General features: G+C 45.1%; 4 protein-coding genes across 10 annotated transcripts in view; 2 read left to right on the forward strand and 2 right to left on the reverse strand.

Annotated features, from left to right (window-relative positions):
* fam219ab (family with sequence similarity 219 member Ab) overlaps nt 1-128 on the forward strand; it is a gene marked incomplete at both ends in the record, with an annotated part of 6,048 nt that extends 5,920 nt beyond the window's left edge. For all 4 annotated transcript variants that reach the window (XM_080533062.1, XM_080533063.1, XM_080533064.1 and 1 more), the window contains one exon: nt 1-128. This exon is cut by the window's left edge. In XM_080533062.1, the coding sequence (XP_080389188.1) occupies nt 1-128 (128 nt within the window).
* lysmd3 (LysM, putative peptidoglycan-binding, domain containing 3) overlaps nt 1-17,500 on the forward strand; it is a 341,091-nt gene that overhangs the window by 246,723 nt on the left and 76,868 nt on the right. The window lies entirely within an intron of this gene.
* klf9 (Kruppel like factor 9) lies at nt 3,555-5,995 on the reverse strand (the record flags this gene model as incomplete). Its single annotated transcript, XM_080532199.1, has 2 exons — nt 5,153-5,995; nt 3,555-3,832 (listed from the first exon to the last, which is right to left on the reverse strand). The coding sequence occupies exons 1-2, from the start codon at nt 5,634-5,636 to the stop codon at nt 3,555-3,557; spliced, it is 762 nt and encodes a 253-aa protein (XP_080388325.1). The 5' UTR covers nt 5,637-5,995.
* Nucleotides 14,786-17,500, reverse strand: part of trpm3 (transient receptor potential cation channel, subfamily M, member 3) — a gene marked incomplete at both ends in the record, with an annotated part of 128,221 nt that continues 125,506 nt past the window's right edge. For all 4 annotated transcript variants that reach the window (XM_080532228.1, XM_080532227.1, XM_080532230.1 and 1 more), the window contains 2 exons: nt 14,786-16,388; nt 17,374-17,500. The exon at nt 17,374-17,500 is cut by the window's right edge and continues 6 nt beyond it. In XM_080532228.1, the coding sequence (XP_080388354.1) occupies nt 14,786-16,388; nt 17,374-17,500 (1,730 nt within the window). The remainder of the gene's footprint in view (nt 16,389-17,373) is intronic.

A 17,500-nucleotide genomic window follows, 5' to 3' on the forward strand; every position in this document is an offset into this window, starting at 1 on the left:
TGAAGGACGGCTACCGTCTAGACGAGATCCCAGATGACGAGGACCTGGACCTGATACCGCCCAAATCTGTCAACCCCACCTGCATGTGCTGTCAGGCCACCTCCTCCACCGCCTGTCAAATCCAGTAACCCCGCCCCTCTCTTCTACCACCCCCCCCCCCCTTCCACACACACAGACACACACACACACACACACACACACACACACACACACACATAACCCAACCCTCCCATCTGCAGTGAGTTTACTCCGCCACTAGAGCGGCGACAGAGAGCATTGGTAGAATATGATAATTATATGACAACAAATAATCAACTTACCTTACAGAAAGTAAAAAAGAGAAGAAGAGAAAATGAACTACAAAAAAAACCACACATAAATATGTTAAATTACGACTAACAGTGATTACTTCCTCCTATGGTAGGACATGCACTTCTGTTTGTGTTTGAGATCTGGGAGGAAACACACTCTAAAGGCCTCGCAGACGCCCCCTCCTGGCCAATATTGTTTAACACTGTAGGTGAAAATCGAAACAACAAGACAAAAAAGGTCAGTTGATTGGAAAGTGATTTTCATGTCCCTAAGAAAAGAAATATCATTGTGATAGCTGCTGATCCAGCCGTTCTGCTTACCGACTTCAAGGTCCTATTTATTGCGTTGAATTCTGTATTTTTTTTGGAGGGTCATGGATTTTCGTTTCTAATTGAGGGATATCACTATGATTGTAAGTGCTGGTGTGTATTACAGGTGAACACTGGGCTAGGTATCCCTAGGACATATCTGGTGCTGTGATCAGGTGGTACTGCTGAGAGCAGGGTTGTGTAACACTGACCAGGTCATTGCACTCATCGAGTCCACCTCCCCACTCTCTCTCCCTCTTCCTTATTTTGTACAGCAGGTTTGAAGTGTTTACAGTTTTGAGTTTTTAGGGATGAATGTATCGCAAAGGGACAAAATGCATGAAGAACATCTACTGTAAATGGGACTGGGGAAATATATTTGAATTGGCCATTTATTATTCCCATGTCTTACTACTGTACACACTGCTATCTGGATTCTCGATTGACTTTTATCATTTTGAATGTCTTATTCTTGCACATTTTTGTTTTTTGGATTCTAAGGCGATAATGTGCATACTTGTACAACACTTCAACCCTCATGATCTGGTACGACACCTTTTTATCAATAGGGAAAGATACAGAACTTTGCTCACGTGTTGTTGCACTTATTTTACAACACAACGCTATTCCAGCTAGCTATCTTACAGGACTCGCCCCCATAGAGGACAAAGGGACTGAGTGGCTGTAGCTTTGTGTGAAGCTACTGTAGGTACGAGCAGACTTGAGATAGCTTTTTTGAAGACAGCTTATTGTGACATCCTACCATATCCCTTCCACAGTGTCAACCCCCCTCCTCCCCCGAGTGACACATTGTGTGAATCTCAGGAGTCTGTCCTCGAATCCTTGCGTCCTCATTTCCTCCGCATCTGAGGAGGTCTTAGTGGAGAATCTTATGGAATCTTCTCCTCTGATGCATTTTAAGAAGGACGGGAGGAGAGTGGACGCGAGGAATCGAGGGAAGACTTTTGAGATTCAACCGTTCACTCTACAGAGTGTCAAAGGAGCTCACACAATGCCAAGTTATTATGAGTGGGGTGCCATATTTGTCTCCTGTGATTGGTTGGTTGGAGATGTGATCATAAGATCATTGATATCATTAACTTCGAGCACTAATCCCTCACTGAGTCTCTCACACGCTCACATCTCTGAGTTAGTTTGCAATTAGAGTATGCCTTAAGTAGAGAAGATTTTAAAAAGCGTGTATATTTATTGCCAGTCTCATGACTTAATTTATTTTTAAAGGGATTTGCAGTCTGTGAAAGTATGCTTTTTTTTTTTTACATTTAGACACGGGTGATATTAATTTTTTTCTGTTACAATTATGGTCTCATGTAAACACTTCCATTCCAGTATTTAACAATGTTATTGTTCTGTGTAGTGTATGATACCAATAAACACAAAGCCAAGTGAACGTGCCTGCTGTGTTTCTCACGAGAGTAGGTGTGTGCGTGTGTGTGTGTGCAAACAATAATGACATCAAATAGATGAATATGTACAAAGAACATTTTAATATTAAAGACCTCGGACAATTAATTACAGAGTTATGTACAGTGAGACATGGTAACAAGATATCCACAGGTTCATCCTGAAAATACAAGATTACAGAGTTTATGAGCATTTCACAGGAATAACTTCAAAACCTCTAGACTGCTGAGGAAAAATTCAAGCTGAAAGGCACAATTTATCAAGCTACATATCTAAATATCAAGCTCAAGCTCAGCTAAGTAGTTTTCCCTGTAGGCCATTGTGTAGAGTTGTAGGGAGAAGACAGTTCACAGTATAGCATGTACAGTTATAATCTGAGACCCTGCTAGAAACCCAACATACAACATTACATTAGGATTCTATGAACAGTTAATATAATATGGCAATAAAATCAACACTGTTGACAACCAGATGCCTCCAGTATGTATCATCAACCTCGAGAAGTCTCCATTTGTGAACTATTAATACCTTGTGAAGTATTATATAAAACATGAGTACAAAGGTGATTCACTCTCTCTCTCATCCTTTAGCAGTGTTACGAAACATGATACAAAAAAACATGTTGTACCTCAAATATATTACATTGCTACAGGATGGATTTGCTAAACAAGTGTTTATTGTAAAAAAAAAAAAGAAAAAAAAAAGGAAAACTTGCAAACAGGCTTATGGCCCTATGATGTACTTGTGTGTACATGATGTACATCTTTATTTTATGAGTGTTGATTCACCACCAGGGGTCGCTAGTGACCAGTATGCCTACATGGCTAACCTGTGACACAATATTCCCATATAACCAAATAGACCTGAGCACATGGTAATAAAGCTGTGCATTAACATACTGTCAGTAACGTCTTCACAGAATTACCACAGAGAAAGCAAGATTAACCAACTGTCTTGTTAAAATGTCACAGGGAAAATAATAAATCGTATAATTAACAACATGTGACTTTGATTATCAGTCCATAACGAAGATCTTTGGAGCTAATGATCATGGTAATGGTATGTGCAATTTTCATTGTGAAATGTGCTATGCTGTATGACTTCAACCCCCCCCCCCTCGCCCTCTCTCTCTCTCTCTCTCAAGTTTAAAGTTCAGTAATCTTCAACACATCAAACACATTCTCTAACACTTTTAACTACATTCATATTATCACTCTGAGTATTATTATTATTAACAATAATAATAATAATATTATGTACATTCTCCTACATTCACTTTGTCTTTCTGCAGTAGAAGGTTTGTAAAAGGACAGTGTGTGTGCATAACATTGGACTACAGTCATGTAAAGAAGACATCCAATGTGTAAGTAGTGTGACTCTGGTGTGTGTGTGTGTGTGTGTGTGTGAGTGTGTGCACATCTATGCATGTACTACACATATGCGTGCGTGTAAGTGTTCATGTATGTGTGTGTGTGTGTGTGTGTGTGTGTGTGTGTGTGCGCGCGTGCCTCACACCCCAGGGCTCTGGTCTCCAGACTCGGAGGAGGAGAGGGAGACAGAGGAGTGGCGTCTCCGGGCTGTGGGGCCCTGCTGGAGCATGCTGGGGTGGAAGTCTGCGTGCCGGCGGGCGTGCTTGGTCAGGTGATCGCTCCTCATGAAGCACTTGTCACACAGCGGGCAGGTGAAGCGCTTCTCGCCCGTGTGCGTGCGGTGGTGGCGCGTCAGCTCGTCCGAACGGGAGAACTTCTTACTGCAATCTGGCCAGGTGCACTGGAACGGCCTCTCACCTGGAAGAACCACCCACAAGTCACCAAGAGAGAGGAGGAGAAGGAGGAGAAGGAGGAGGAGGAGGAGGAGCGGGACAGGGTTTAAAATAGGCTAGGAATGAAACTCAATGACACATGGGAATGTTTTACATAACCATAAATCTCCCTTGTTATGATCCCCCCTTCAGAAAAGATCTGTTATTCTAGAATGCTTTCCTATTCTGAATATGCCATAATTCCAAATGTATACTTTCTTTAGTCCTGTTTTGGGTTACTAGCCTAGGCCTACTGTTTTGGTTTGAGAGACTAAAATATTGATTGTAAAGATCAGCCCCCTTGCAACAGTCCTTGTGCTGTGTATGGAGCCACATGCTTCCAACCCAAGGAAAGAGTGGGGGTGTGAAGTAGGTTACGTGACGTCAGAGGAAATGGCGTTGCAGGGTTAGCTGCGAACATGGGAACAACAATGTCGCAGTGACCCGTGTAAATCATTCCACATCTGACACTGTGTACTTTGTTTAGCAATAAGCGACAGACCTTAAAGAGGTACACAGAGGGTATACATACTGTAATCATACAGATACGCAGTTCAAACACATGGGGCTGTCCGGTTCAGTTTCAACTATTGACTAGGCTCAACGCAAGCTTCTTTTTATAGCCTATAATGTTCTTCTAGAATTGTGTGAAGTAAAACAATTGTAGTCCATATGCCTAATTTCATTAACTGTCATTTTACAATAAATACGAAATCATAGCTATATTTTCAGCAACAACAAAAAATCAAATGGTTAAAAAAAAAAAAAAAAAAAAAAACATCAAAATGTGTAAACACTAGCCTATTTCATAATAATAAGAAAAAACACGAGTCGTTATGAAATAGCCTACGGTCCTTCTTCGAACTACTAGGGCGGCACATGCTGTTCTCGTTGCTCTGAGCGTGTCAACAGAAAACGGCACCGCCCCCCCCCCCACTCCCCCCACGGTCACACCCCCGCCCCCCCCCCCCACTCCCCACGGTCACACCCCCGCAGTGCAAATACATAGAAAGACAATTCCTGTCATTTGTACGGGATTTCGTCGCTCAGACATGAAATCACTCAACTCCCTGTGCGTACTCGCCCTGAGTCACTTCTGGGATGGGATGGGTGAATATGTTGCCCAGATCATAGAACAATGAGCGAACCCATTGACCCCATTTGAATTTATGCCTATGATGATTTTGTGTGATCCAACTGAAGTTCTACACACAAAAAAACACTGATCAAGTACCCACAACACTGAATAGTTACAAGGGCTTTAGGCTGAAGTCTAATAGATAGACCACTCTAATAGACCACTCACCAGTATGTACTCTCAGGTGGGCTTTGAGGTGAGATGACTTGCCGTACATTTTACCACATCCGGTAAAGGGGCAGCAGTGTCTCTTCTCGGGGGACACGGGCACGATCGCCGCCGCCTTCTTGTTCCGTGACTGCGTCGTTGCCGTGTTCTGCCGTGCCCGTGCACGCCCCCCCGTGCCCCGCTTGTCCCCGTTCAACCGGCGACCCGCGACCCCCCGGTGTCCCTTATTAACCTGGTTGCTGGCGTCACTCTCGGCCAAGCACCGAGTGCTGCCCCCCCCACCGCCACCACATGCGTTCAACGGGTTACATTGTTTCAAGTCGAGCAAAATCATCGCCACCATCAATAAAGTCCTGTTCTCCTGGTTCTCTTTGGACATGTCCTCTGCGGACAACATTGTGTCCGGACAAGTGTCCCCCACGGCGGGTCGGTGGTTAGAGATCGAGACTAAACTCTCCTCCACAGCGTGATCAACCTCCGACATTACCGGTGAAATTGGGTCTTTAACCGAGAACACACTGTATTGTCTTATGTAGAAGGGTCTGTGATATACTCCGCTTCAAATGGCGCTCTAATCAATCCGGTTAATTGTTAGGAAGGAAGGCGTCTTCACATCGCAGGAAATCCAGGAAACGTGGTTTACCTTCCACACGTGTCGTCCTCAATGTGACTCGCTTACCTCAAAGGGATGCGTTTCACCGAAAGGGACCAGACAAACGCAGTTTAAACAGGCTACAAGATCAGAAACACAATCCACTTCCTCTTGTGTGAAAGCTATGATTTTATTCTAAAAAAAATAAATCAGAAGTCCATCAATGGTGTTAGAGATTCGTCTAAGCCTTCTTTCTGCCCCTCACACTTGCGTCAACTTGTCCTATTTTACTGCATGAAGCAGTTCCTCAACTCCAAGAACCAATTTCGCGGAATCCCACGGTGTCATAATAAAACGGAGTTCCTATTGGCTACGAGTAACGGTGACGTATTTTTGTATACAGTACTCGGAATAGCCCATTCAATAGATTGACTGACAGGAGAGAGGGCCAATGGTATGACGGATAGAATGAAAAGGGGACGGCCCTGCCATACAATCGCACACATACCGCTCGAATGTCCTCTTTACAGGGTCACGGCGCATTTCGGCCATTCTTCCTAACAGCTCTATGCAACGCAGCCAGGAACATGTTTCAATAAAAAAGATTGCCAGACACGAATTTGCTTGTATGATAATCATACAATTAAAAATAAAAAATAAATGTTATTAATTGTAATCATAATAATATTTAATATATACATTTTTTTTACATTGTATTAATAAATTAATACATACAAAAAATCATAATGATTTCCGCAAAAAATAAATAGAATAGAAACAATGTCCATTCGATATAGTTGACATGAATTTGTGATATAGACAATCAATAGACCTACAAGGTACAGTCAAGCCAAGGACTCCTGTGTACAGTAACCTCACGCACCTCAACATACTTACCTATTCATAACATAGGATTTATTTGTTTTCAGGGTTTCTTATCACTACTATTACTCTATTTATTAGCCACAGCCAATGTCCTGGCACGAGTTCACACAACAAGCTCTGAGGTTATTAGGTCAGTGTTTAGGGAACGTCCCACATAGTTTCATGTCGTCAGTAAGAGATCCATTACCCGCTATAGTGTGTTCTAGGTAACAAGGCCACTTCTCAGAAGAGTTCTTAGCGCGATGGGTCTGGTCTGGGGTGCTTCACTCTTGTTTTTCCCTTGAGCTTAATTTATAGTTTGCTGTTTTGCATTGCATGTTCCGTCCACGTGGTCACTTCTAAACACCTTCACACGGGTCACAACTTAAGTCTAGCTCTCTGATCCATGTAGCTATGGGACATTCGTTTTGTATCTGCTTCAAATGCACGCAATTCGTGTCAAGTCCTATGGATTCATTTGGAGAGATCTACATTGCTGCTTCCGTTAGAGTAGTAGCATGTACGTGAGCTTAGAATTATAAGGTTCTATCTCCATTTTTGTCAAAATTGAGTTTTTTACATAATCTGATCCATTAGGTGTTTATTAATGCCTGTGTGGTGTTATTTTTTAAAAATGTTGACATTTTTTAGTTAGTAATTTAATAAAATACATCTCACAAAACATAATGGAATGTGAACACTTTGACGCTCAATATCTCTGAACTACCCTAAACGGAGATAGAACCTTATAATTCTAACCTCACGATGTATGTGGCAATGCCTAAAGAAGGGAGGTGAATCGGCCAATGGGGGCTGCGCGTAACGGGACCCTCTCCCCTAATGTACACGCCACATGCCATGAGTGCAGTAGGCGGTTCACACCAGGACAGCTTCTTTTTTTTTTTTTTTTTTTAGAACAAAGTGCTGAGCTTTGGAGCTTTGAGCCATACGTTCTACATCGTCGCTTCCGCATTATGCATCCAGAGCCATGCTGCGCCAGCCACACACGTGAAATGACGTGGGAACGTATGTCGACGCTCATAAATGCAATATTTTAAGACGCATCGCATATCTCGTCTGTGTTCGTATGCCCTTGCGTGCCGTCAGCAGTCATAACAGGATACCGCGGTGACTCACTGCGTCATTGTGTCTGCGGTTCTTAAGGCTATAATTGTTGTCAACATATTTGGTTACAATGTGTCGTGCGTGAGGCACTAAATCGTGAGGTTAGAATTATAAGGTTCTATCTCCATTTTTGTCAAAATTGAGTTTTTTTTTACATAATCTGATCCATTAGGTGTTTATTAATGCCTGTGTGGTGTTATTTTTTTTAAATGTTTACATTTTTGAGTTAGTAATTCATGAAATACAAAGGTTCCATCTCACATAATGGAATGGAAAAACTTTGACGCTCAATATCTCGGAACTACCCTAATCGGAGATAGAACCTTATAATTCTAAACTCACGAACTGCCGTTGACGATGATACTGACGTGTGACCCGAAACCAACACGCCCCGGCGCTCCAAACGTGGTCCGAACTCCGAACACAGTCACATCGACTTAAACAAGGGAACCATCGATCTAACCGATTCATCTATCAATCACACTGGTGATGGCCTCTGTTGGCCGGTTTCCCTAACTAATCCTAGAAAGCAATCCTAGAAAGGATTCTCCATGTGCTGTGATTTAGTCCCAGGTCAACATTTAATCTGCGTCTGGGAAAACGCCCCCTAAATGTCTACATGTTACACTCATCAATCAATGCACACTAATCAATAGCGTGTATTGCTTAAACGCGGCCTCAGTGTGTGCAACTTCGTGAGTTTAGAATTATAATAAGGTTCTATCTCAGTTTAGGGCAGTTCAGAGACATTGAGCGTCAAAGTTTTGACATTCCATTATGTTTTGTGAGATGGAACCTTTGTATTTTATGAATTAATAACTCAAAAATGTCAACATTTTAAAAATAACACCACACAGATTAATGGATCAGATTATGTAAAAAAACTCAATTTTGACCAAAATGGAGATAGAACCTTATAATTCTAACGTCACGAGTTGTCTCTGGAAAGAATCTCCCCCACACCCGTTGGGAAGGGGTACCTCACATAACCGAAAAACAGTGAGTGGAGGCGGGGACGTCCCGGGACGACAGTGTGCCCCCCCTGACAGTGCCCCCCCTGACAGTGCCCCCCTGGTAATCTCCACTGCGCTGCACTGATCAACATGTCCTTGGAATAAGACTGGTTGTTATTGCTATCGCGGCTACACCCTTATTCCCCCCCTTTCCGACAGTATAGTGTTCAGATTCGGATCACGTTGTTATTGACACGTTATTCCAACTCTCCTGTCCTGTGCTGTGCTGTGTGTGTGTGTGTGTGTGTGTGTGTGTGTGTGTATGTGTGTGTGTGTGTGCGCGCGCACGTGTGTGTGCGTGCGTGCGAAAGACAGACAGAGAGAGCGCGAGAGAGAGAGAGAGAGAGAGAGAGAGAGAGAGAGAGAGAGAGAGAGAGAGAGAGAGAGAGAGAGTGAGAGTGAGAGTGAGAGAGCGAGCACGTGCGAGTAAGCAAAGAACAGAATGTTCTCTCCCGTGAACTGAGGGTGAACTCGCACGCGCCGCCGCCGCCACAACTAGGGCACCAGATACAAACACAGAAGTGTTGGCGTAGCCTGGTCCACATCATGTTTTGTTTTCGCTTATCCATCCATTTAAAGTCTCATATTCCTCTCAAAACAAACGAGATTTAGCAGGACGTGACGTTAGAATTAATAAGGTTCTATCTCCATTTTTGTCAAAATTGAGTTTTTGACATAATCTGATCCATCAGGTGTTTATTAATGCCTGTGTGGTGTTATTTTTTAAAAATGTTGACATTTTTGAGTTAGTAATTCATAAAACACAAAGGTTCCATCTCACAAAACTTAATGGAATGTAAAAACTTTGACGCTCAATATCTCTGAACTACCCTAAACGGAGATAGAACCTTATAATTCTAGTGTCCCACTGCAGTCCATAGTGTGAGAGCGCACCAGTCCAGGGGCCAGCACCTGTTGAGAGTGAGAGTGGTGTGATTTTAGGGCCAGCGGGGTGCCGATGCATGGCGACAACTGCGGCAAATGTGCTGCTTCACTTGACTGTGTCACTATCTGTGTCTCTTTGATGTTTACAACCAGATGACAACGGCGTGGCCGGCTTTTACAGTTGCCCCTAGGGCCTAGGGCTAGGCCGTCCTGTAATATCGTTGATTTATAATGAAATAGGTGCTTTGATGCACCATTAGAGACCTTGTTGGTGTGTGTGACCATAGATGTTCTATCTGTGTGTGTGTGTGTGTGTGTGTGTGTGTGTCTGTGTGTGTGTCTGTGTGTGTGTGAGAGTGGGTAAGGTCAGTGCAGTGTGTTTGAATGTCAGCCTAACCTAGGCCTAACATGGTGAGAGTAGTAAACCTCTGCCCCCCCCCCCCCCCTCAACTACTCCCCAGCCTACTGGATGTAAACCTCCACAGATCCTCTTTGATGGTTTGATTTATGAAATGCATATGCAGCACCGACATCCCACTAGCTGTCAGTGGATGTTGCGGCTGGGTCACACCTATGGCGCCTAGAATAAGTCTATGAGATCTGCTTGGTAGCTTACTGCGAGGCTGCACGGTGAAACAGAAGTACACAGTAGTTTATGTATTTGTTTATTTAGTAATGCATGCCAGACATGATCCTATTCACATTGAATAATACAGATTTGTATTTGCGTCCCAAATACTCACTACTGTGGTGTAAGTTATAATCTCGTTCCCTCTCGTTCTCTCTCTCTCTCTCTCTCTCCCTCTCTCTCTCTCTCTCTCTCTCTCTCTCTCTCTCTCTCTCTCTCCCTCTCTCCCTCTCACTCTCTCTCTTTCTTTCTTTCTTTCTTTTTACAGAATCTCTGTACAACCTCAATGGAAGAACTGCATGCATTAAAGGACACTAAATAAAGTGAGACTGCTGGAAGATGAAGTCCCCTCAATTAAAACTACAATATCAGCATTTATTGCAGAAAACATGTGCTTGGACTCCTCTTTAGCGTACGAGTACTCACCAACAGATTGAGGGAATAAATAAAAACCTCTTTAAAATTATACCCATAGTCTATGATTCACAAAACTGTATGCTACAGTATAGGAAAATATTTAGAAAATACTGTACATTAGGTTTTGTTGGATCGCATTGGCACACCTCCAGTATTACTATAGGCTACTGTCATTTCTGTCAGGTTCCTCACACACACATAGACCTCCCTTTTATTTCATATATTGATATCTTGTACAACAGCCACGGCAACGTATACAAAACATTTACAGAGCATTTACACATGAGTTAGAAGTGCTATGGACATGTGTGTGTCCTGGCATGTCCCTCTTCAAAAAGGAAAAAAAAAGAAAGAAGAAAATAAATGACTGGTTATTATAGCCCCAAGCTGATAGCCCAAGGGGCCCGCTCTGAGTCTCATGAACGATTCACTTTCCTTTCATACTCAGAACCACAACACTGCGGACTGAGTTGGATTGACGAATATCACTTTTTTGCAAGTGTGATAGCCCCTGTGAAGTAGAGGACCAAAGCAGCAGCACCTATGGGCCAAAAGCCCTAGGAGGAGAACCGGACTGCCATCCTAACTCTCTTCCACAGCCTCCCTAATGCCAAGTCCCTTCCGTGGCCATGGTGTTCAACCAATGGGAGACATGTGCTGCGTTATATATGCTGCATTCAAATGCTCATTGGAAATAGGAAACTGAGATATTTCCAACTTAGAGACTTGGAGTTTCCCACTCAGAAGAATCTCCGAATCGAGTAGCATCGAGGAGTGCTACTCCAAATTGTATGCCAAATCAAAGTGGTTAGTTCAGAGGTTCAGAGGAGCATGTGAATGCACCAATAACAGATAACCACCCATCCATATAGGCCTCCTCCTTCCACTCAGTGGAATTATCGGTCGGATTAATGCTGCCTTCATGCGACCTTGGAATCTCTGAACTTCTGAGTTTTAAAATGAACATATTATTTGCGTAAGAGCTTCCTATTGGTTGAGTATGTGGGGAAACTCAAGTATCATCTTTGTACAAGAAGTTTCCTAGTTGGACATTTCAAGTGTTTCCTAGTTCCAAGCACTCATGTACTGTACGGCACATAAGGCTCATAGTTGGTTTGGTTGTCTTGAACCCGCTGACCCCTGTGTCTACAAAAGGGGCAGGCCAGATGGGAGTCACAGTCAGAACACAATCGAGAGTGAGATGTCATATCACATTTCCTTACACAATAAAAACACAGATAGATTTGATAAGATCCCATGAGAATTTGGGTTCAATGCATAAAGCACAGTGATTAATTGGAAGCCTTCTGCTCGAGAGAGGTTGAAATATTCCTTCTTTTTTTTTTTTGGGGGCCCATTTTCTCCCTGGTTTCTATCTTTTTTTTGGTTTTCAGTTCATATGACACCATTTCCCTGCCATCACTCTGGCTTCTACAACCTCACGAGACAAAGGAAGCAGCGTCACAGGTTATTTTAAAACATCCCTAGGTGACGACAGGACATAAGGCAAATGAAACATTCGGATCAGGAGTAAAGATACACACAGAGAGCTGCAGTCTGTCAGAACAGGAACAGGAACACCCACAGGGACAGAGTGCATGTACCAGACCACCACTACCTCCTCCTCCTTTTTGGGGGTTCTGTCAGTGTCTCAATGTATTGCGCAAGATGTTTTTTTAGCCATGAAAAGCAATGTTTTTTTTCTCCCCCAAATCCTGTAAACACCCTTCAGAAATGAACTGTATTACCCCTAAACACACTGTATAGACAGAAGTGGGAAAAGTTACAATCAGGTCTTTTGGGGACTGTGAAACTATACCTTTGTGAAAAGAATCACTGAAATTGGTGTCAATAGATTTAGAAAAGGGCAATACATAATGTGCACATTTCCTGTTGATGTTTGAGCAGCTACTGAATTTAGAAGTAGCCAGGAGCCAGGAAGGCACCCTTGTTTTGGTCATGTGTGCAGCTGTTTATTGCTAGGTCAACATTATGTCAGAAAATGTTACGTCAGCTGCTGAAGAACATAAAAATAATTCAGATGTACAATATAGTAATTTAATTCTATAATATATTTAGTTTATATATAATAATGTAATACATCAGTGTTGAGTGCTTGTGGGTGTCCCCTTTTATTCGTTTTAAAAGCTTGTAATAATTCAAAATACTTGAAATTAGACAGAATAGCAGTGAGAAGATATAGATAGTCATTTAGTATTTCAAACAGGCATTCAGTTATTCATATAAGCAAGAAAACAGGTGAATAAATGCAACCAATCAAAGCAATTGCAATATAATTAAACTGAATTAATGTAATAATGATCAAATATAAAACACAAACATGAAAAATAACTAAATTGAGAACCTGTAATAGTGATGTCACTCATCTTGTTCCATTGTTATACACATGTCATACCAGGTATTCCATTCCCTGTTCGACCTTTTGAGATGTAATAAATAAAGATATTTTAAAAAACAACACTGATCCCCTGCTATATTCCTGGTTACAACATCAACCCCCGGGAAAAATGCATATCATTCACAGAGTCGACTCTCATCAAGTTTCACAATTCTAATGTTTCAAATAGCTCTTCCTTCTGAAATAATGTAACCATCCTCCCCTCCAATTCCCCCTTTCCACTCTTCAAATGTACACTATCCTATATGTTTTTTGTTTTTTTTGCAGTCAATCTCTCTGCCATTTTCTTTTCTAAGACATTACTCTGGCCAGCTGAAGCAGAGCTTCACTTGAAATAAATAAAAATCATGAATGACAAAAAAAGAAAAAAGAAAGAAAGAAATATGAGAAGGACGGATCCAATGATAGCTTATAGGCCAGTGTGCGACCCATGCAACTGACTGTTGCTGCCACGGACATGAAGGAAAAGGTAAGACTACTACCTGCCATGTTGCATGATTGTAGGCTAAAAAAGATAAAAGACACTGTTTGATGGATTCTTAGGGATGACCAACTTCTCAAGCAGGCTCACAGCTCCCTCTTGTGTTCAGTGTGGAGATTGCACTGGGCAAAGGTGATCGAATAGAACAAATGATATTGGGAGTCTAAATAATCTGTATAGGTTATATCTGGAGGTTGTGTGGACTTTCATTTATTATCAATTTATGTGTCTGTCTGTGTGTGTGTGTGTGTGTGTGTGTGTGTGTGTGTGTGTGTGTGTGAGAGAGAGAGAGAGATAGAGAGAATAAGCCTAGGTGTTTGGGGATTGATCCACGCAAATAAATAGATTGACACCATGGCGACCTTTGACCTCAGCGCTGTGCTGAATCAATACTACGGCACTGAGCATGATTTAAAACCAGGGACACAAAACGGTGTGTGTTTGAGCCCTGTGAAGTGTATGAATTCAGAGTGCCTCCCGGTGGTGACAGTCACTCACACCAAGTTTGACCATCAACGCTGTGTCACCAGCTGAGCTATTTTCATACTGCTTTCTAAACTAACCTCCATTGTTTACACGGTTCTACTACTACAGTTAACACAGGCCTACTATGTGTGGCCTAATATGTTCGCGTGTGTGGGGAGGAGAAACACAGGAGCAGCGAGTGAGTACGGCAACTTCCACTGGCATGATGCACAGTCTATCGACGAGAGGAGGAAGTAAGGAGGGAACCTGAGGAAATTTAGGGTTGAGGTGGCAATACTGACCTTCCAGTTGGGATAGAATTGCAACGGGTGGCCATAACTCTATACTTTCTCGACTCCCGCTAAACTCTTGTCTCCGATACAGGGTGAGTGGTGCTTCACTCCCCCAGTGGGCGAATGTCATGTGACAGAGAAGGCGATGTAACGACAGTAGTGACAGAATGAGAGACTTGACTAAAAAGGCTGTAGGACAGACAGCACACACCTTCCATCACCCAACATACACCCAATGAGAGGAAGTAAGCTACAGGAGGAGGTAAAAACTACCCTATAGATTCGTAGCGCTTTGTTTCAGACTTTGTAAGGACCCTCTCCTCCGCCTCCCCTCCTCCGCCGTGACCTTTGACCTCCCCTACCCCTCCTGGCCCCTCCGGCCCCCCCCCCCCCCCCCTACCCCGGCCCTATCGTCCTGTGTAACAGAGTGTGTGGTTTCACTTCCTCATTGTCACGTGTAGTTGTGTCTGCTGTCGAAGCTGCGGAACGCCGAGGGCGTGGTCAGCTTCCTCATGGAGAGGCTGTCTGTCTTGGCCTCGGGCCGCGCCCCAGACTTGCTCCTCAGGAACGGGTTCCTGGCCCCCCCCAGGGCCCCTCCCGCCCCTCCCCGGCCCCTGTCTGCCCCCCCCGGAACCCCCGGGGCCCCCAGCCCCCTCTCCATCCTCTCGCTGACAGACAGGCTCTTCCTGTGGCTGTGGGGCGGGGCCAGCGACGGGTGGGAGTCGTCCGAGGAGCAGCTGTTGGCCCGCTCCATTCTGGAGAGGGGGGAGCATAAGGGGGTCCCGCTGGTCCCCGCCATGCGATAGAGGTCGGGGGCGGGGAGCAGCTCCTCGGGGTCTTCCGGGTCCGACTCCGTGTGGCTAAGCTCCGCCTCCCGCTCCGGGTGGGAGGCGCCCATGTCCGGGGGCTTGTCGAAGGGGAAGGAGGTGGACCCCCCCGGGGACTGGGAGCGCTCGGCCGCCGTGTACGGGGAGGAGTAGCAGCGCGTGTCGATGCAGTCGGTGATGCTGGTGTACTCCGCCGCTTTGACCTGGACCCCGGCGATGCCGATGCCTCCGTAGCAGCCCCGCGGCGTGAACATGAGGCTGTGGGACTTCACCAGGGGCGGCTCGTCCAGGAAGGCCCCCCCGGTCCGGGACAAGTAGCGGCTGCTCTTGGAGCGCTCCAGCAGGCCCGCGGAGGGGGGAGGGGAGGGCTCCAGGTCCCAGGGAGGCAGGGTGCTGTCGGGGAGCAGGTGGCCGGAGCACAGCGACAGGTCTGCGGCCGCGCTGTCCTCGAACACGGCCCCGCCCTCGCTCAGCGCGCCGCCGCCGCTACCGCCGCTGTAGTCCCGCCCTCCCGACAGCACCGCCTCCATGATCTCCGAGTGGAGGGAGGAGTCTCGCCGGAGGGGCGGGGCCATCCGGAGAGGGTCGAGGTAGGACTCGGTCGGCCCCGCCTCCTCCGAGGCGGACACGTAGATGTCGATGCAGGAGGAGGGGCGGTGCTGCTGGGAGACGGACAGCGTGGCCAGGGGGAGGGGCCTGGATTCCTTGGAGGTGGCGCCGGAGGCGACCGACTGCGAGCTGTTGGCTCGGTGGAGGCTGAGGGAGCGCTCCTTGAAGAAGCTCTCGGCCCGGTCGGCGCCGCTCTGGCGGTGGTCACGGCTGCCGCTCCCGCCCACGTAGAAGGAGTGGCTGCGCGTGCGCGTGGCCAGGCTGGTGGGCGAGGGGGGGGACATGGAGCCCTCGGCCCCAGCCTCCAGAGCCTCCTGTAGACGGTAGGCGGAGTTCCCCTCCGTACTGTTGAAGCTGCTCTGCCGCAGGATGTACGCCGCGTCGGGACACTCCCCCTGCCGCAGGACGTAGGCGGAGTCGGTGCAGTCGGAGGAGGTGCGGGAACGCGCCTTGTTGACCTCGCCGCGCTCCACCCCCGTGACTCGCTCCAGGGCCACGGCAATCCGACCGATCAGCTCCTCCATCTGGGCCAGACGGATGTCCACTGTCTGGAGGGAAGCCTTCATGAAGTGTTCCCTCTCGTTGACCTCCTCCAGACGCATCGCCATGTTCTCCACTCTGAAGGGGAGGGGGGGGATAGTATTAGCTACTTAAGCGTCTTTGAGTGTCTATAAAAGTGCTATATAAGTCTTATGTATTATTATTATTATTAATATTATTATTACTGTATATATATGTTACGGTACATGTGGGAACACGGTACATGTGGGAAAACTAGGGTTAAGGTTAGGTGCTAGGGAGCTACGGTTAGGGTTAGGGGTAGGGGTAGGGGTAGGGGTAGGGATAGGATTAGGGTTAGGGTTAGACATGCCAGCATGTACCAAGTCGACGTAGCACCTAACCCTGAACCTAGTTTTCCCACATGTACCGTAACATATATATACAGTATATAACCAGTAAAAGACAGCATAGGCTATATATGTTTCAGGATACTTATTTGACAAATAAATCCTCCTAATTACATACAAATCACAAAATGGTCAGATCTCCTCCCACCCTATATTCCCGCAAGGTCCCTAAGGTCAGCTGAGACAAATCAGCTAATAATTCCAAGAGTAAAAACAAAACACGGTGCAGCAGCTTTCAGTCACGCTGCTGCATGCTCCTGGAACAAAAACCCTGAAGAAATCAAACAGGCCCAAACCCTTAAAATATTTAAATCTAAGCTAAAAACCTTCATGTTTTGCACCAGTTATGATTAAACACAAACACTTCTATCAATGTCTTTTTTCCATTAACTATTGTCTTTTTAAATGTTTTTATCTATTTACTTCTTATATTTGCTTTTATTCATTGTAATTTTTATTTTCTTATGCTCCTCTTGCTGTAATTTTAAATAATGTATGTAAAGCACTTTGAATTGCCCCTGTTGTATGAAATGTGCTATACAAATAAACTTGCCTTGCCTTGCCTTGCCTTGACAATTTTGCTTTATGATGGAAGTGGTGAATGTAATGTCTTATGTCTGCCTAGCCTCTCTAGCCTAGGGGGATCTTATCTTATCTTATTTCACAACAGCATATCTCAGCGTATCTCGCCCAACCTCTCAGACGTCACTCTAATCCTCTCATCGTTTGAGGAGTTGAAGCGGTCGTCTTTCTCTCTGAAGTACTCCTCGATGCACTGCTCCTCAAAGTCATGGACCTTCTTCAGCTCATCTTCAGTGATGA

Source organism: Nansenia antarctica, assembly GCF_963989245.1.
Source record: "Nansenia antarctica genome assembly, chromosome: 5".
In the NCBI taxonomy this organism is placed as follows: domain Eukaryota; kingdom Metazoa; phylum Chordata; class Actinopteri; order Argentiniformes; family Microstomatidae; genus Nansenia; species Nansenia antarctica.